At 38.8% G+C, this 12,812-nt stretch overlaps 1 protein-coding gene across 3 annotated transcripts in view; it reads right to left on the reverse strand.

The window, feature by feature from the left end:
- The window catches only part of PCSK5 (proprotein convertase subtilisin/kexin type 5), a 223,206-nt gene that overhangs the window by 126,829 nt on the left and 83,565 nt on the right, over positions 1-12,812 (reverse strand). For all 3 annotated transcript variants that reach the window (XM_059873883.1, XM_059873882.1, XM_059873884.1), the window contains exons 6-7: positions 10,711-10,799; positions 5,021-5,193 (exon numbers count right to left, since the gene is read on the reverse strand). In XM_059873883.1, the coding sequence (XP_059729866.1) occupies positions 5,021-5,193; positions 10,711-10,799 (262 nt within the window). The remainder of the gene's footprint in view (positions 1-5,020; positions 5,194-10,710; positions 10,800-12,812) is intronic.

Genomic DNA, 12,812 nt, shown 5'->3' on the forward strand with positions numbered 1-12,812 from the left:
GAGGAGCATTGCACTGCGAGGGCTTCGGGCAGCCATCCCCCATTCCCCCCCCCCGGAGGGAGAGAGAGAGCAGCCTGTGCTTGTGATAGCGCGGCTGGAGTGAAGGAGAAGGGGGGGTGCCCAGCAGGGCAGCCAGCCGTGGGAGTTCATGAACCAAACCGGCAGAGCCTGGGACTTTTAACCCTTCTTGGGACGATGGAAACCTTGCAAATGCTGATTCCTCCTGGAGTTGGTGAGATTGAGAGAAGTTGAGAAGAATTCTAGGTGGGAGGAGATGATGGAGTGGCTTTTGGCTGGACCTTTCTTGGATAGCTATGGACAGAACCCTAGAGTTCCTGTGACACAGCGACTGCATCCTAGGGGGAGGCAATGGCTCAGAGCCAGGAGAGTGCGGTGATGTGAAGGTGTGTGAACAGAGACGAAGGGTGGAGGGGGGTTGTGGTGGTGCCCTCCGTCTTCGATGAAGAAGAAGAGGAAGATGATCTCTGTTCAAGAGACCCCTCAGCCCCAGGGGGTGAAACATGGGGGGGACAGGTGTCCCAAAAGGAGAGGGACTGTGCTCTTTTTTGGAACTGGACAAAGCATCCTTAAAGGGAAAAACCCTAGAAGCAGCTCTGGTCCATGTGCAGTGGTGAGAGCACTGGACATGGAAGGAAGAAGTCATGATGGCAAAATGTTCTCCGGGCGGTGCCACACGTGACACAGAAACATGAGAAGTTTCAACTGTTTCCTGGGTGAAGTCTGTGGTGCAAGAGGGACTCCTCTCTTCTTAAAGAACTGAGAATTGATTATCCAAAGGGTGGCAACGGAATTAGGAAATTTGGTGGGGGGAGGAGGAGGAAATTTGGAAGGTTTTCATCCTGTGTTCTGTGTGTTTTTTCCCTGTAGTTTTATGTTAATAAAGTTTTTTTCCTTTCAATCATAAGTTAGAGCCTGCTCTTCTCTGTCTCTGATCACATCTCACAGCAGATACCAGGAAAAGAGGTTTTCTCATGGAAGCACTGGCATTTCGCCAGGCTCAGACCATGACAAGTGGTTACATATCTAGAAACTTGACTATTTGGTCTTTGCCAAACAGCAATGAGAGAACAAGTCTGAATACCTGAAATGTTTTCCTCTCCAAACGATGTTGACACCATCGCAGAATTTGTATGAATACAAACTAAAGAGCCTGAACGCTGCATGGCAGAGCCATGGATCAACAAACTCAACTCCAAGTGCTTATAGCATTGTGCTTATTGACTGTGAGACACCAACAGGCATCTTCAAAACTTACTTAGATTTCATATTTATGAATCAAGGAAGGCTTTTGTGTTCTCCATTTTGTCCCAGATTCAGCACAGTCTTATGACATGATTTGGCCACGATCACGTTATGCAATGCTAAGCCTGTTTGCTCCAAGCACAGGGTGAAATGAGACATTACATACCTAACCTTTCATTGAATTTGTTACTTTTTGATATACCATCATTTGTCTGGGGGTTTTTTCAGGCAAATTCTGCATGATTACAATGGATTTTTTCTTGACATTATTAGGTCTACAAGTTCTAATGCATTAGTATTTAAAACATAGACATCTAGAATTTTCCACACTTACAACTATGCTATTTCCAATAAAAGGATCTTCTCAACTGAGAGCATGATAGAAAGGGAGTTCTATATTTGCACAGAAATTGTTTGATAGCGAAGTGTCCAAGGCTTCTCTTTGAACTCAAGTATGTAAATTTAATAAAATTAGATTAAATACCCTTAAAGATGACATAAAATCATAGTACTTGTGACAGGTTTAAAAACTGGCTTCCTTTTTCATTACCTTGGTCCTGGGCAGAATTTTTAGGCATATTTAACTTACACATTCATTTCATGAATTCATTTGTCTCTCAGTAGCCTTCTTTAAACAGATTTGTCTGTTTCAATTCAAGGCACGTGCTGTCTCTCTGTAATTCTACAGAAAAACTATGTGGTCATCTTTATTATTTTCTGCAGGATATGGAAGGTGTAACCATATTAGTTCAGCAGATATATAAATAATAATAGTTGTGAAGCACACAGCACAAGCTGTTGATTGGAATAACATGTGCTTAAGATAAATCAGGTGCTTTTTTCATGGAACCAAGTCTCTCAGGAAACAACAACGGATGGCTCTTGCATCCATTTCATATTTACGCAATGATTATAATAAATTTTAAATAATAACTGCACTTGGTTATGCTCTAATCAAAGTTATTATTCAGTACTACCTTTGATTTTCCTCATAAAGCCAACCAGACATAATTTCCTTTTCACACGTTTTAAAAAATCTTGACATTTCCTTTTGCTGTTCCATTTTAAAATTCTAATATACAATTGTGTGGATATTGCATAATAATAAATTAAGAATATCAATCTTCAAACTTTGTGTAGGTCTGAAAGAAGGTATTGTCAAATTTTCCTGTACTGATGTGTCCTGGGTAATGCAAAATGTTATTGTATTCCGTATCTATCTGTGCCCAAAGTTACTGTCTCTTTGAAGACCCGGTGGCCAGAAAAGGAACAGGGAAGTCAGGCTGTGTGTTAGTCTTTTTTTAAGGTTGGGGGCATTCAGGAAAAAGTGCTCTTTCTCTTTTGTTCTTGATGGGTGAGCTGAGATAGCACAAGGCAGACAGCAGCCACACCACCAAGCCAAGAAAAATAGAATAGCCCTCACTCCACATGGTTGCCCCAGACTGCCAGCAGTGCCTGGTCAAAGCAAGAAGGCATGGAATCCAAGGTGTCCAAGCCCCCGCCGCTACTTTTGCTAAAGAGAAGGCCAAGTCCCTCCATGAGTTTCAGCTGTTGACCCAGTTCCAGCCTCCAGGGACTCTAGGTTTTCTTTCTGTTTTGTTCTTTTTCCCTGTTGGTTGATATCTGGGGGGAAGGGAGAGATTTTTACTTGCAGAGGTTTGATTGCTGTGCTGTTCTTTTCCTCTGTTCTCTCTCTCCACCCCAGGTCATCTGCAGACGGAATCGTCCTGGGGGTAACAATTGTCTGCCATTTTCCCTTTATCTCTCCACACACGGTCATCCATGGAGAGTGCCATCTTGGGGGAGGGTTTCTCTGCTGTTTTTGTTTTTTTTCTGGGGAGTCCATGAGGAATCCATGAAATTCAGCAACATTATAACTACTGATTATCACAGTTATTTTTTGCCTGTTCCTACTTAATTTTTAAATGTTTTTAACTATTATTATTTCACTGATATCTTCTTGCATTCATCTCTCCTTATTGGTGAATGGAGAGTGTCAAAACTAAAAGGGAAGGTAACTCATGCTGGAGTGCCTGCCCTCTTTAATTGTCTTAAACCAAGATACAATGTTACTTCAATTTACTCCACAGATGTGATCCTAGATGTTACTTATACGGTTGCTGTTTAGTTCAATATTTCTGGAATTGGAGAGTAAGGATCTGTATACATCATAATAAACATTTCTGTCTGTCTATTATTATTGCACAATTATTGTGACTCCTTAGGGAAATCTATGTTCGGCTAAGTTTGTAAACATGACCTTGAACAATCAGCCTACTTCTGGGATATTCTGTCAAAGAAAATTCATCTTTTCTTCTTCCATTTGCCTCATCTTTTAAAATGACTTCGCTTATGATAGTATAAGGAAATACAGAGAAAGTACCTTTATCTGAATACGGAAAGACTTTACTTATTAAAAAGAAAGAGAACAGTTCATCTTGAAGTAATTCTTGATCTGGAAACAGCCTAACAGGGAAGGTGGTAATTCCAACATGCATTTACAATCTTTCAGTCTGTATTATATTTTAAAAAATGAAAATTAGAGGTTAACTTTAAATGTTTTGTATTTCTTATCAGCACATTTTTATGTAAGTTTTTAAAAGCACTTCTATTTCATGAGTAGAAATGAAGCTTTCATAGTCAAAGACAGATAAAATATCCAAACATATGGAAATGTTTAAATCTATTCAAGACCTCATGGGCAGCTTCAGGCAGAACAGAGTTTGATAAAATGACATTAAAGCTAAATTGTAAAAAAGAATAATTTGACTTGCATCAAATATGACTTCTATTATTTCTCAAAAAAATTTACCAACCTTTTTCTGCATTGTTTTCAGAAAAAGCCTACCTCAGAAAATGAAATGCTATGTTTTCGCTATAGACTGGTGCTTATTCCACATACAAAACAATGAGCTGGTAAAATGAAATTTATCTGGGTTCTGTAGGGTATCTTCTCATATTACTGCTATAATAATAACAGTGGAACAATAATGTTTATAGGCAAGATCTACACTCTTGGCAAGTAATTCCACATATTTATCCTCAGTTTGAGAACTTGAGATTTCAATGAGGAAATGGTTGAGTCCTTCTGGTACAGAAATTCCAGCTGAACTTTTCACAGTTGTCTTCCCTACGTGAAATACAGCATTTAAACAAACACATATATATGCTTAAACAAAAAACTTTTTTGAGCAAGATCCCCTACATTCTTGCAGTTCCATTATTGTCCCCTTCATCACAGTATTGTAAATTCTCTGAGACCAGACATAAATGGTAAAAGAACCATGGGTACATACCTTTCTATACCCCCCAACTCCCTATTAAAATCATCAAAGTTACACTAAGAAATCATGTGAAACAAAGCAAAACAGAAATGAAGAAAGAGGGAAACACAGTCAAAGGTTTTGCTTTAAAATTTCTTTGCACCTCAGATTTGATGAGTTGGCACTGATGTGCAAAGTAGCATTTCTCAGTCAATTTATTTCTAATTACATCACTCCCTCAGAGCAGTTTTAAAAGACACTGAGGATTATGTATTCCAGAGGAGAATGAACAGAGCTGATACTTCAGATGAGAGTGATCATCAGGTCACTACAAAAGAAAAATACGTTTTCAGTTTTATGCAAAGGAAGTTTTCTTCTTTCCTTCCAAGTCCTTTGCCTTTCCCCATGCTGAGCACTTGCACACAGTGGGCACAGGTACCCTGACAGGTGCACATGAAAGGAGAGCCAGGCAATGCACTGTGATGCCAACCTACCATTCTGATGCCGTTCTCAAAGGCCTGACGTGCTAGAGAAGCAGGTCCATCCACTGTCTTACCGTCGTCATCAGGCCCCCAGCTGGCACTGTAGATGTGGATGTGCTGGGGATTAAGGCTTAGAGACTTTGCTTCTACCATATCTGTCACATCTCCATCCAGCATCCGTACACCTTCAGATTGAAAAATACAATGAACTGTACAGACAAATTCAAAATGTTTCTTTCTTTTTTTTCCCCCCCCAGAGAAAATTGTTGTGTATGACACTGAAGTGAATTCCTACTGTTATTAAAGAAAAAAACAACAACAACAAAATCTGTTTGGGTATCTATTTTCCCAATGTCTCTAGATGGAAAAAAATAAAAAGATCCAAATATTTTCATCCTTTTTCAAGTTTTAAAAATTACAAGTAATTTATCCACTATACAGACTTCAAACTTCAACAACAAAGTTTTACATTAAAGAAAATTTTAAAAAATACTTGAATTTTGAAATGTGTTTATGTCACTTAAAGATATACTTCAGTGAAACAGCATTACCTTCCTTGAGTCATTTACAGTTTCAATCATGTTAACAGATGTAATAAAAGGATCCCTACAGACAAGTAACCTTGGCATCATTCCTTCATTGTATGAGGCTGCAATGAAAAAACTGGAGAGAACTCTCTTGTGTACAGAGTAATTACCACACACTGTAGCATGGCAAGTACAAGAGGTTATGAACAAATCAAATACATAATGTTGTTCAACCTGAAATTACAATATGGTGAACATCCTTCTTTTCAAAAGAAGCTTTTGTGAGGTATAATCTGGAATTCTTACGTTAAAAGAATCCATTCATGTGGGTTTGGACAAGTCAATGTGCCAGCACTTCACAATATTTTAAGTTTACTAGACTGAATATAGCATGCTAAAATCTGAAAATTGAGAAAATACGGAAGTTGGGTTTTTTTCCTAATTGTAAGACTTTGTGGTTAATTCTGAGAAAACAACCAATGTCAGTTTTAACCTAAACAAGAAAAAAGACCTACACAGAGCTAGTGTGACATGTGATCGAAGGGACAGTAAATATCAAATAAAAATTTAATAAAATTTTATGATGGAGAGATGATCACTCTCAGAATTTACAACTTAGATGCTCTTTCTGCCTTAAAAGGCTACTTCTATTTATAAGCCAAATTTACATATTTTTAATTACAGACACACTGCATTTTGCTTATGAGCTCAGATTAAAAGAAATTTGTGTGTTTACTAAGACTTTAACTTCTAATTGGCAAGAGGCATAGGGACTGCTTTGTTGAAAAAACACTTTTTTTCCCCCTTACTCTATTTGACTTAAAAATGAAAAGTGATTGCATTTCTCAGTTCACACAAAAGTTGCCTATGTTTTGTGAGACAATAAACTTCTACAAACTGTGATCTCACTATGAACTTCTCTTTATAAAAAAGAGTCATTAAACAAACCCTGGGATTCTAGGATTTTATTTTCTTCTCATAATCACAGAAAATTAATGTTAAAGCTGTGCGCTCAATTCCTTTAAAGCATATTAAAGTATCTCTCTCTAGTGCTGAATAAAGACAATAAAGGTACACTGGTTTTGAAAGAAGGAAAATAAAGCCTTCCTTTATGACTTTGTAAGTCAGTTTAAATATTATATTCAACGAATAAATAATAACTAAAATCCTGCCACTGGCACCTAAAGTAAATCACATGATTTTTTAAAATTTTGTTTTGCAATGGTGAAGTGGTCTATTTTTAAAGCAACACCGCCAAGGTTGTGACTTAGGTGCTGTTCTCTCTAGCCAGCAATGGACAGACATGCTGCAAAGCTGTTGGCCAAGGCCAACTGTGAGGTTCAGCCGGCCAAGTCCTGCACTTTGGTTACAGCACCCCCATACACCACCACAGGCTGGGGACAGAGTGGCTGGAAAGTGGCCCAGGAAAGAGGACCTGGGGTGCTGGTTGACAGCCAGCTAAACATGAGCCAGAGTCTGGCCAGGTGGCCAGAAAGGCCAATGGCATCCTGGTCTGTGTCAGGAATAGTGGCCAGCAGGACCAGGGAAGTGATTGCCCCCCTGTATGAGGACCTGGTGAGGCTGCTTCTGAAGTTCTATTTCCAATCTGGGCCCTTCACTTGAAGAAAGACAATGAGGTGCTGTAATGTGGCCAGAAAAGGGTAACAGAGCTGAAGAAGGGTCTAGAGGGTAAGTCCCGTGAGGAGCTGCTGAGGGTGGGGGTATTTAGCCTGGAGAAAAGGAGGCTCCTGGGAGGCCTTACTGCTCTCCACTATTGCCTGAAAGGAGGTCATAGTAAGGTGGGGGTTGGCTTCTCCTCTGAGGCAACCAGCAGCAGGGTGAGAGGACATAGTCCCACACTGCACCAGGGGAGGTCCAGGGTGGACATCAAAAAGAATTTCTTCGCTGAAGGGGTTGTTTAAGCAGTGGAGCAGACTGCTCAGGGGAGTGGTGGAGTCACCATCCCTGGAAGTGTTCAAGAAACAACAGGACATGGAGCTTAATGCTGTGATCTAGTTTATAAGGTGGTGGTGGTCAGTCAAAGGCTGGACTTGATTACTGTGGTCTTATCTAACCAAAATGACTCTGTAATTCTCTGCAAGATGAGTCTGAACAACAGACATCTCACTGTATATTTGCAGTGAAAATATTGCTCCTTCCTTCCTCCCTGCCTTTCTATTCCCACCACCCCAATGTCTGCAGTGGTTAAGTCTGCTGATCACACATCCTCCAAAATAAATTTGGCATGTGGTGATAGCACAACAAAAGCTATCCAAAAGGCAATTAGAAGACTGTGTTTGCAGATTGTTCCAAGACTTCAGAGCCCTATAAACTTTTTCTAACATTTGCAGTAATTGCAAAATGTAAGTGGCTTTTTACTCAGAACAAATTTTCAATGAATCATAGGAAACATCCAAAACTGAGCCGAAACAAGTTTTCTTTTAAAATGCTTGTTTTTATTCAACATCTGACTTAAACGTAAAGAAACAGCTGAACTAATCTTCGTCAACTGAAGACAATATACATCTGTTGTGCCATAATTCAGTGTAACTGTTTTCCCATCAGGACTTGAGCTCAGCCAAGTAACTAAGAACCCAAATCCCCACAGATGTTTTACAACTTCCACAAACAATCGTTTGCAACAATAACAGCAAACTAACCAAGCCTGCATACAAAAGTCTCACAAGCTCCGTACATGATTTGTTTTGAGTCATTATTTCAGAGTTTAAATCTCAAAAAAAAAGACTCATCCCTTTGGTGCACTGGTTTGTCTTTTAGTGAGAAGGACCTGTAGCTTTGCTGCACAGAAACCTGGTTTTTATAATTTTTTATAAGAAACTTGTCATAACATGTAAAAAAACTAAAGACTCAGACTGCAATTTTACTAAAACTTTCTTTTCTACAAGTTACAGCTCCATTTATGCCATTTTAAAAGAAGGCTCAGACTTTCCTAGAAACTTGGTCAACAGAGGTTCTTAAATATTTGGAACCGAGACAAGGAATCCAAACACATTTAGAAGAAAATTAGCATTATTAATGGATATCTTGTTAACAACTTAGCATCAGAAACATCATTAACTGAATTTGTTCAACTGCCAGTATTTTATGGCATATTGATGGGACAGATTTTTTTTTTTCCCTTCTGCTTGATATATTAGTATCCCATATGTGTTCAGAAATGCTTTCTGGTTTGAAATAAAAGATACTTATCTTGGTGGAGCAAATCCAACACCATTGTCAGCAGGTGCTCCTCTATATAAGAATGTAATTGCTTTACCTCAACTCTAGCTTCTTCTCCAAGAATACCCCAGGAGGGCCTTTAAATCCCTGGGAAACAAGTGAGCTGACACAACCACAGCATATTCACATGAGTAGTTATGGCTGCCCTGAAGGAAAGGAACAAGGCATGCCAAATAGAGGTCAGCAGCAGCAAAGCTCTCAAACATATTCACCTAGAGGAAGAAGAAGCTTAACCAATCTTCCCTGGAACTTCCTCTTAAATCTGATTTTCTGCAGATTATTTGTTAAGCTTCCTGAAGTCATTTCCAAATGCTGATCCTTTTAAAAGGAGGCACCTCAGGAGAGGTTTTATACACTGTTACTAATTTCCAGCTTTCTTTTAGGAATAAATAACAAAAAGGCACATGCATCTAGACTTTACTATTACCTGTATACTGTGTCCGTCTGAATCAGTTTTTATACTATATTTAGAAAAGACTGTGAGTCAGCTAATATGCCTGGAGGATATTTATTATTATTGCACACTCCTAATGCTTAATAATTAATAAACTACGAAGAAGTCATTGTTACTTCTGGAGAGCTTTTCAAAGCCATGTCAAAGCTGTTGCAGGTTGTGTGACTATTCCATTCAAAAATGAAATTTCTCCGGAAGGCATCTCTTATTTCCATCAGTGCAGCAACTCTCTTCTGACTCTGGTCTGACAGCTCAACAGATCTGATATCATAACTGCTGGTTTACAGTTAAATGCCATGTTCACATGAGACCACCTGTTCATCTGTCACAAACTTCCTCACTTAAGCAGTTCTGGTTTTCTAAACCAATCTGACAGGGTAGTTTGGTGCAGGAAGGCTCTTCACCTCAAGGGAATTTTTTTTTCTGCATCACTGTAACCTTATCCTGGATCTGGGATTATCTACCCTAATTTTGTTTACCCAGCAGGAAAATGGCAAGCTGATGTGAGGATGATGTCATGTGCTTTGGGTAATTTGAAATGCATCTGTGCTCACATTAGATTTGGATCAAACTTGTTCTGATCCAGCAGAGAATAGATGCAGTATTTTTAATAATGGAAAGATGGTCTCAGTTCTGCCCGCTCATATATTTGAACTGTCCTCTGGTGTACAAAGAGGTAAACATGTTTCTGTTTTTACAGATGGGTTCTATTTTAGGCTCTATTTCGAAAGGCAACAATTAATGAGTTTGAGCTACAAGACTTTCAGCTGAAAGCCAATATACCAATCCCATGACTTCATAGAAAGTTCAGAATAAACTTCACTAGAAGTATTACAATCTGTCACAGGCAGGCTACATTGCAGGAGACATGCAGATGACATCTTGATAATCACTGTCATAAAACTATGCTAAAGACATTCATTCAACAGCCAATGACTAAGAATTCACAGAAAACACTTGAAACTTCTTGACTGAAGGAACAAAAATATGTGATCAAACATTGATTTTCAGGCAATAATCTTATCACCCACAGAGATCAAAAGAAAATTGTCACCAACCACAGAAAAAAATAAAATGCATTATGTTTTAAGAGTGCTTCATTTGGGATCAATATGCAAGGCTATATAATGGATGTGTACCTTTACTTATGGTTTGTCAAAGTTCATGGCTGAAATGCTCTGAATCTGCGAGAAAACCCGAGTGTCCTAATTCTGGGGTCATGTTTTCATCAAAAGTTTGACTTTCTATTTTTTGATGTGTACTGGGAGGCAGCGTTTCAGAGAGCACTGCAGAAGGGCTACCACAGACAAACTCCTTCAGTACTGATATTGAATGACCACTCTACAACTGAGCTTTACTAGCTAACACAGTGAGGCTTGTTCATACAAATCTCCTTCTCTTGTTGAGAAAGGTCTGAATGTACCATTTAGCACAAATGGCTCTGGTTACTTTTTTTTTCTGTGGGAGATTGTTTCACATACCTCCAATCTTGGCATTAAAGGCGATTCCTACTGTGCAGTGTGAGTTGTTTGCCGTGGCTGCCACTTCTCCAGCACAACGGGTTCCATGCCTGCAGTCAGACAAACATTTTTCCAAGTAAGCACAAACCATTGGGATTAAAGGCTTCGATTTTGCTTATCCTCAGGTGCTAAATGAGCAACTATCCATCATGTATCACACTATTTAACCCCTCACATTAATTTATACCCATGTTAAAATATTCCTCTGAACATGTTTTAGTATTTCCACCATCACTTTAAACTCTTCGTGCCTACTGGAAACACAATTTGTAATAAAGACTGATACAGCAATGATATGTAATTCACAGCAACAGAAAGGAATCTTAGATATTGATTCTCAATTTCGAACAAAATCTTACATTTAAACAAAATGTTTGTCCAGAATTCTCTAACAACCACTCCTATTGCTAGTATGTGTATATCCATCCAGCCTCCACCATGCACAATATGTCATGAGGAAGATGAGGTTGCACCAAAGCCCACACTGCTGTTCAGAGGTGAGGCTAAGACTGTATGCCAGGTATGCTCAAAGCTTAGGCACCTCTTGGGACTGCCTTGGGCTGACCCTGCAAGCCTGCTTGCCTTTCTGGGAGCAGTAAAAATGTCAGAAGCACCTGTCACATCAGAGGTATGTTCTGTGCCTGGAAGCAGGGCTAAGCTGCAAGTGTTCAATTTCAAGAAGCTACTGAAGGAAAACAAGAAATGTCCGGTGGCTGCTCACCCCTGTCCCTACCATGCAAAGCCACACTGGGACGCTTTGTCTAGCCCTGATCCATGCACTCTACAAGGTGATGGTGGCCATCCATATTGTCCCCACGGTAGGAAAGCTGCCCCGTGTTTTGCGGTTTTTGCCTTTAACATGGAATTCACAGGGTGTTTTCTACTAATAAGTCATGCCCTCTTCTTTGTGCAGTTAAGCAGCTCCACTGCAAAAATGCGACACAAGCAAGATGGAGGTGGCCGGGAACCTTAGAGAGGTGTTATGATGGTGAGATAGAGAGTTTCAGCCCACACAGCAAAAGAGATAAGAACTTGGTAAGATGTAAACAGAAAGATAATATAAGGCTTGAGTAGCCAAAAAGAAAGAAGTTTAAGTCAAAGGGAGAAATAGAAAACTACCTAGCAAGCACTTCAGAGGAGGCTGAGATCAGCTGGGTACACAGACACTCTTCTCCTGGTGGTGGTTAACAGACTTGCTTGCACACACATTTAAAGAACACAGGTGCTTTTTAAATAAAGTTGATGCTCATATTACAGACAAGAATCACTGCTGCTTTCCCTTGGTACAGCTTATTTGCGTAGAGTTATTCCTTATTTCATTATTAGAGTAATTTTTCCCCCTTACTCTTTTAAGACACTTAGACAAGAGACACTAAGATGACTGGTTTGGAACGGATTAATGTAAAACAAAAATAACAAATAGGACTAGGAAAAAAGAGACAAAATAAAAAAAATAAGTAATATAAATGATCAATGCTAAACTGCGAAAATGTCACAGACTATAATTCAGTTTATTTGACAAGTAAGATATACATAACCTATAAGAAAAGTGTAACCTTTATTCACAAAATCAAACTGACAAGGTGGAAACTGATTAATTCTAAAGGTGGCTCAAGATTTCACAATTATATTATCTCAACTAATTTCCTATTGATCTGTCACAATTCATTACTTGGTTGCCAAACTTAACCAGAGAATTTTTCAAGACTAAATCTGAACTTTATTTTTCATATGAGGACTAATTTTAAAGCTTAATTCTTCTTAATTTGAAAAAAGCCTGTTTACCTTAATCAACAAACAAATGTCTTAACCATTTATAGAATTATTTGAAAAGCCTGAAGTAAATAATTCAAAAATCACAGAAGAAAACAAGTTTTTAAAAGATCCCTATACTATTTCAAAGTATTTCCAGTCTTCTAGCTCTGTGTTTGAAGTAATGCCTTTTAAAAATGTCTTAATATTTAAATGAAAAGACCTGTCTTAAAAAGTTTTACAAGACATTCTATCCAAACATCCCTTCTTTTAATTATGTTTTTGTTAGGTGTACATGCAAGTTTTGAGGT

The sequence above is a fragment of the Haemorhous mexicanus genome, chromosome Z (genome assembly GCF_027477595.1).
Source record: "Haemorhous mexicanus isolate bHaeMex1 chromosome Z, bHaeMex1.pri, whole genome shotgun sequence".
In the NCBI taxonomy this organism is placed as follows: Eukaryota; Metazoa; Chordata; class Aves; order Passeriformes; family Fringillidae; genus Haemorhous; species Haemorhous mexicanus.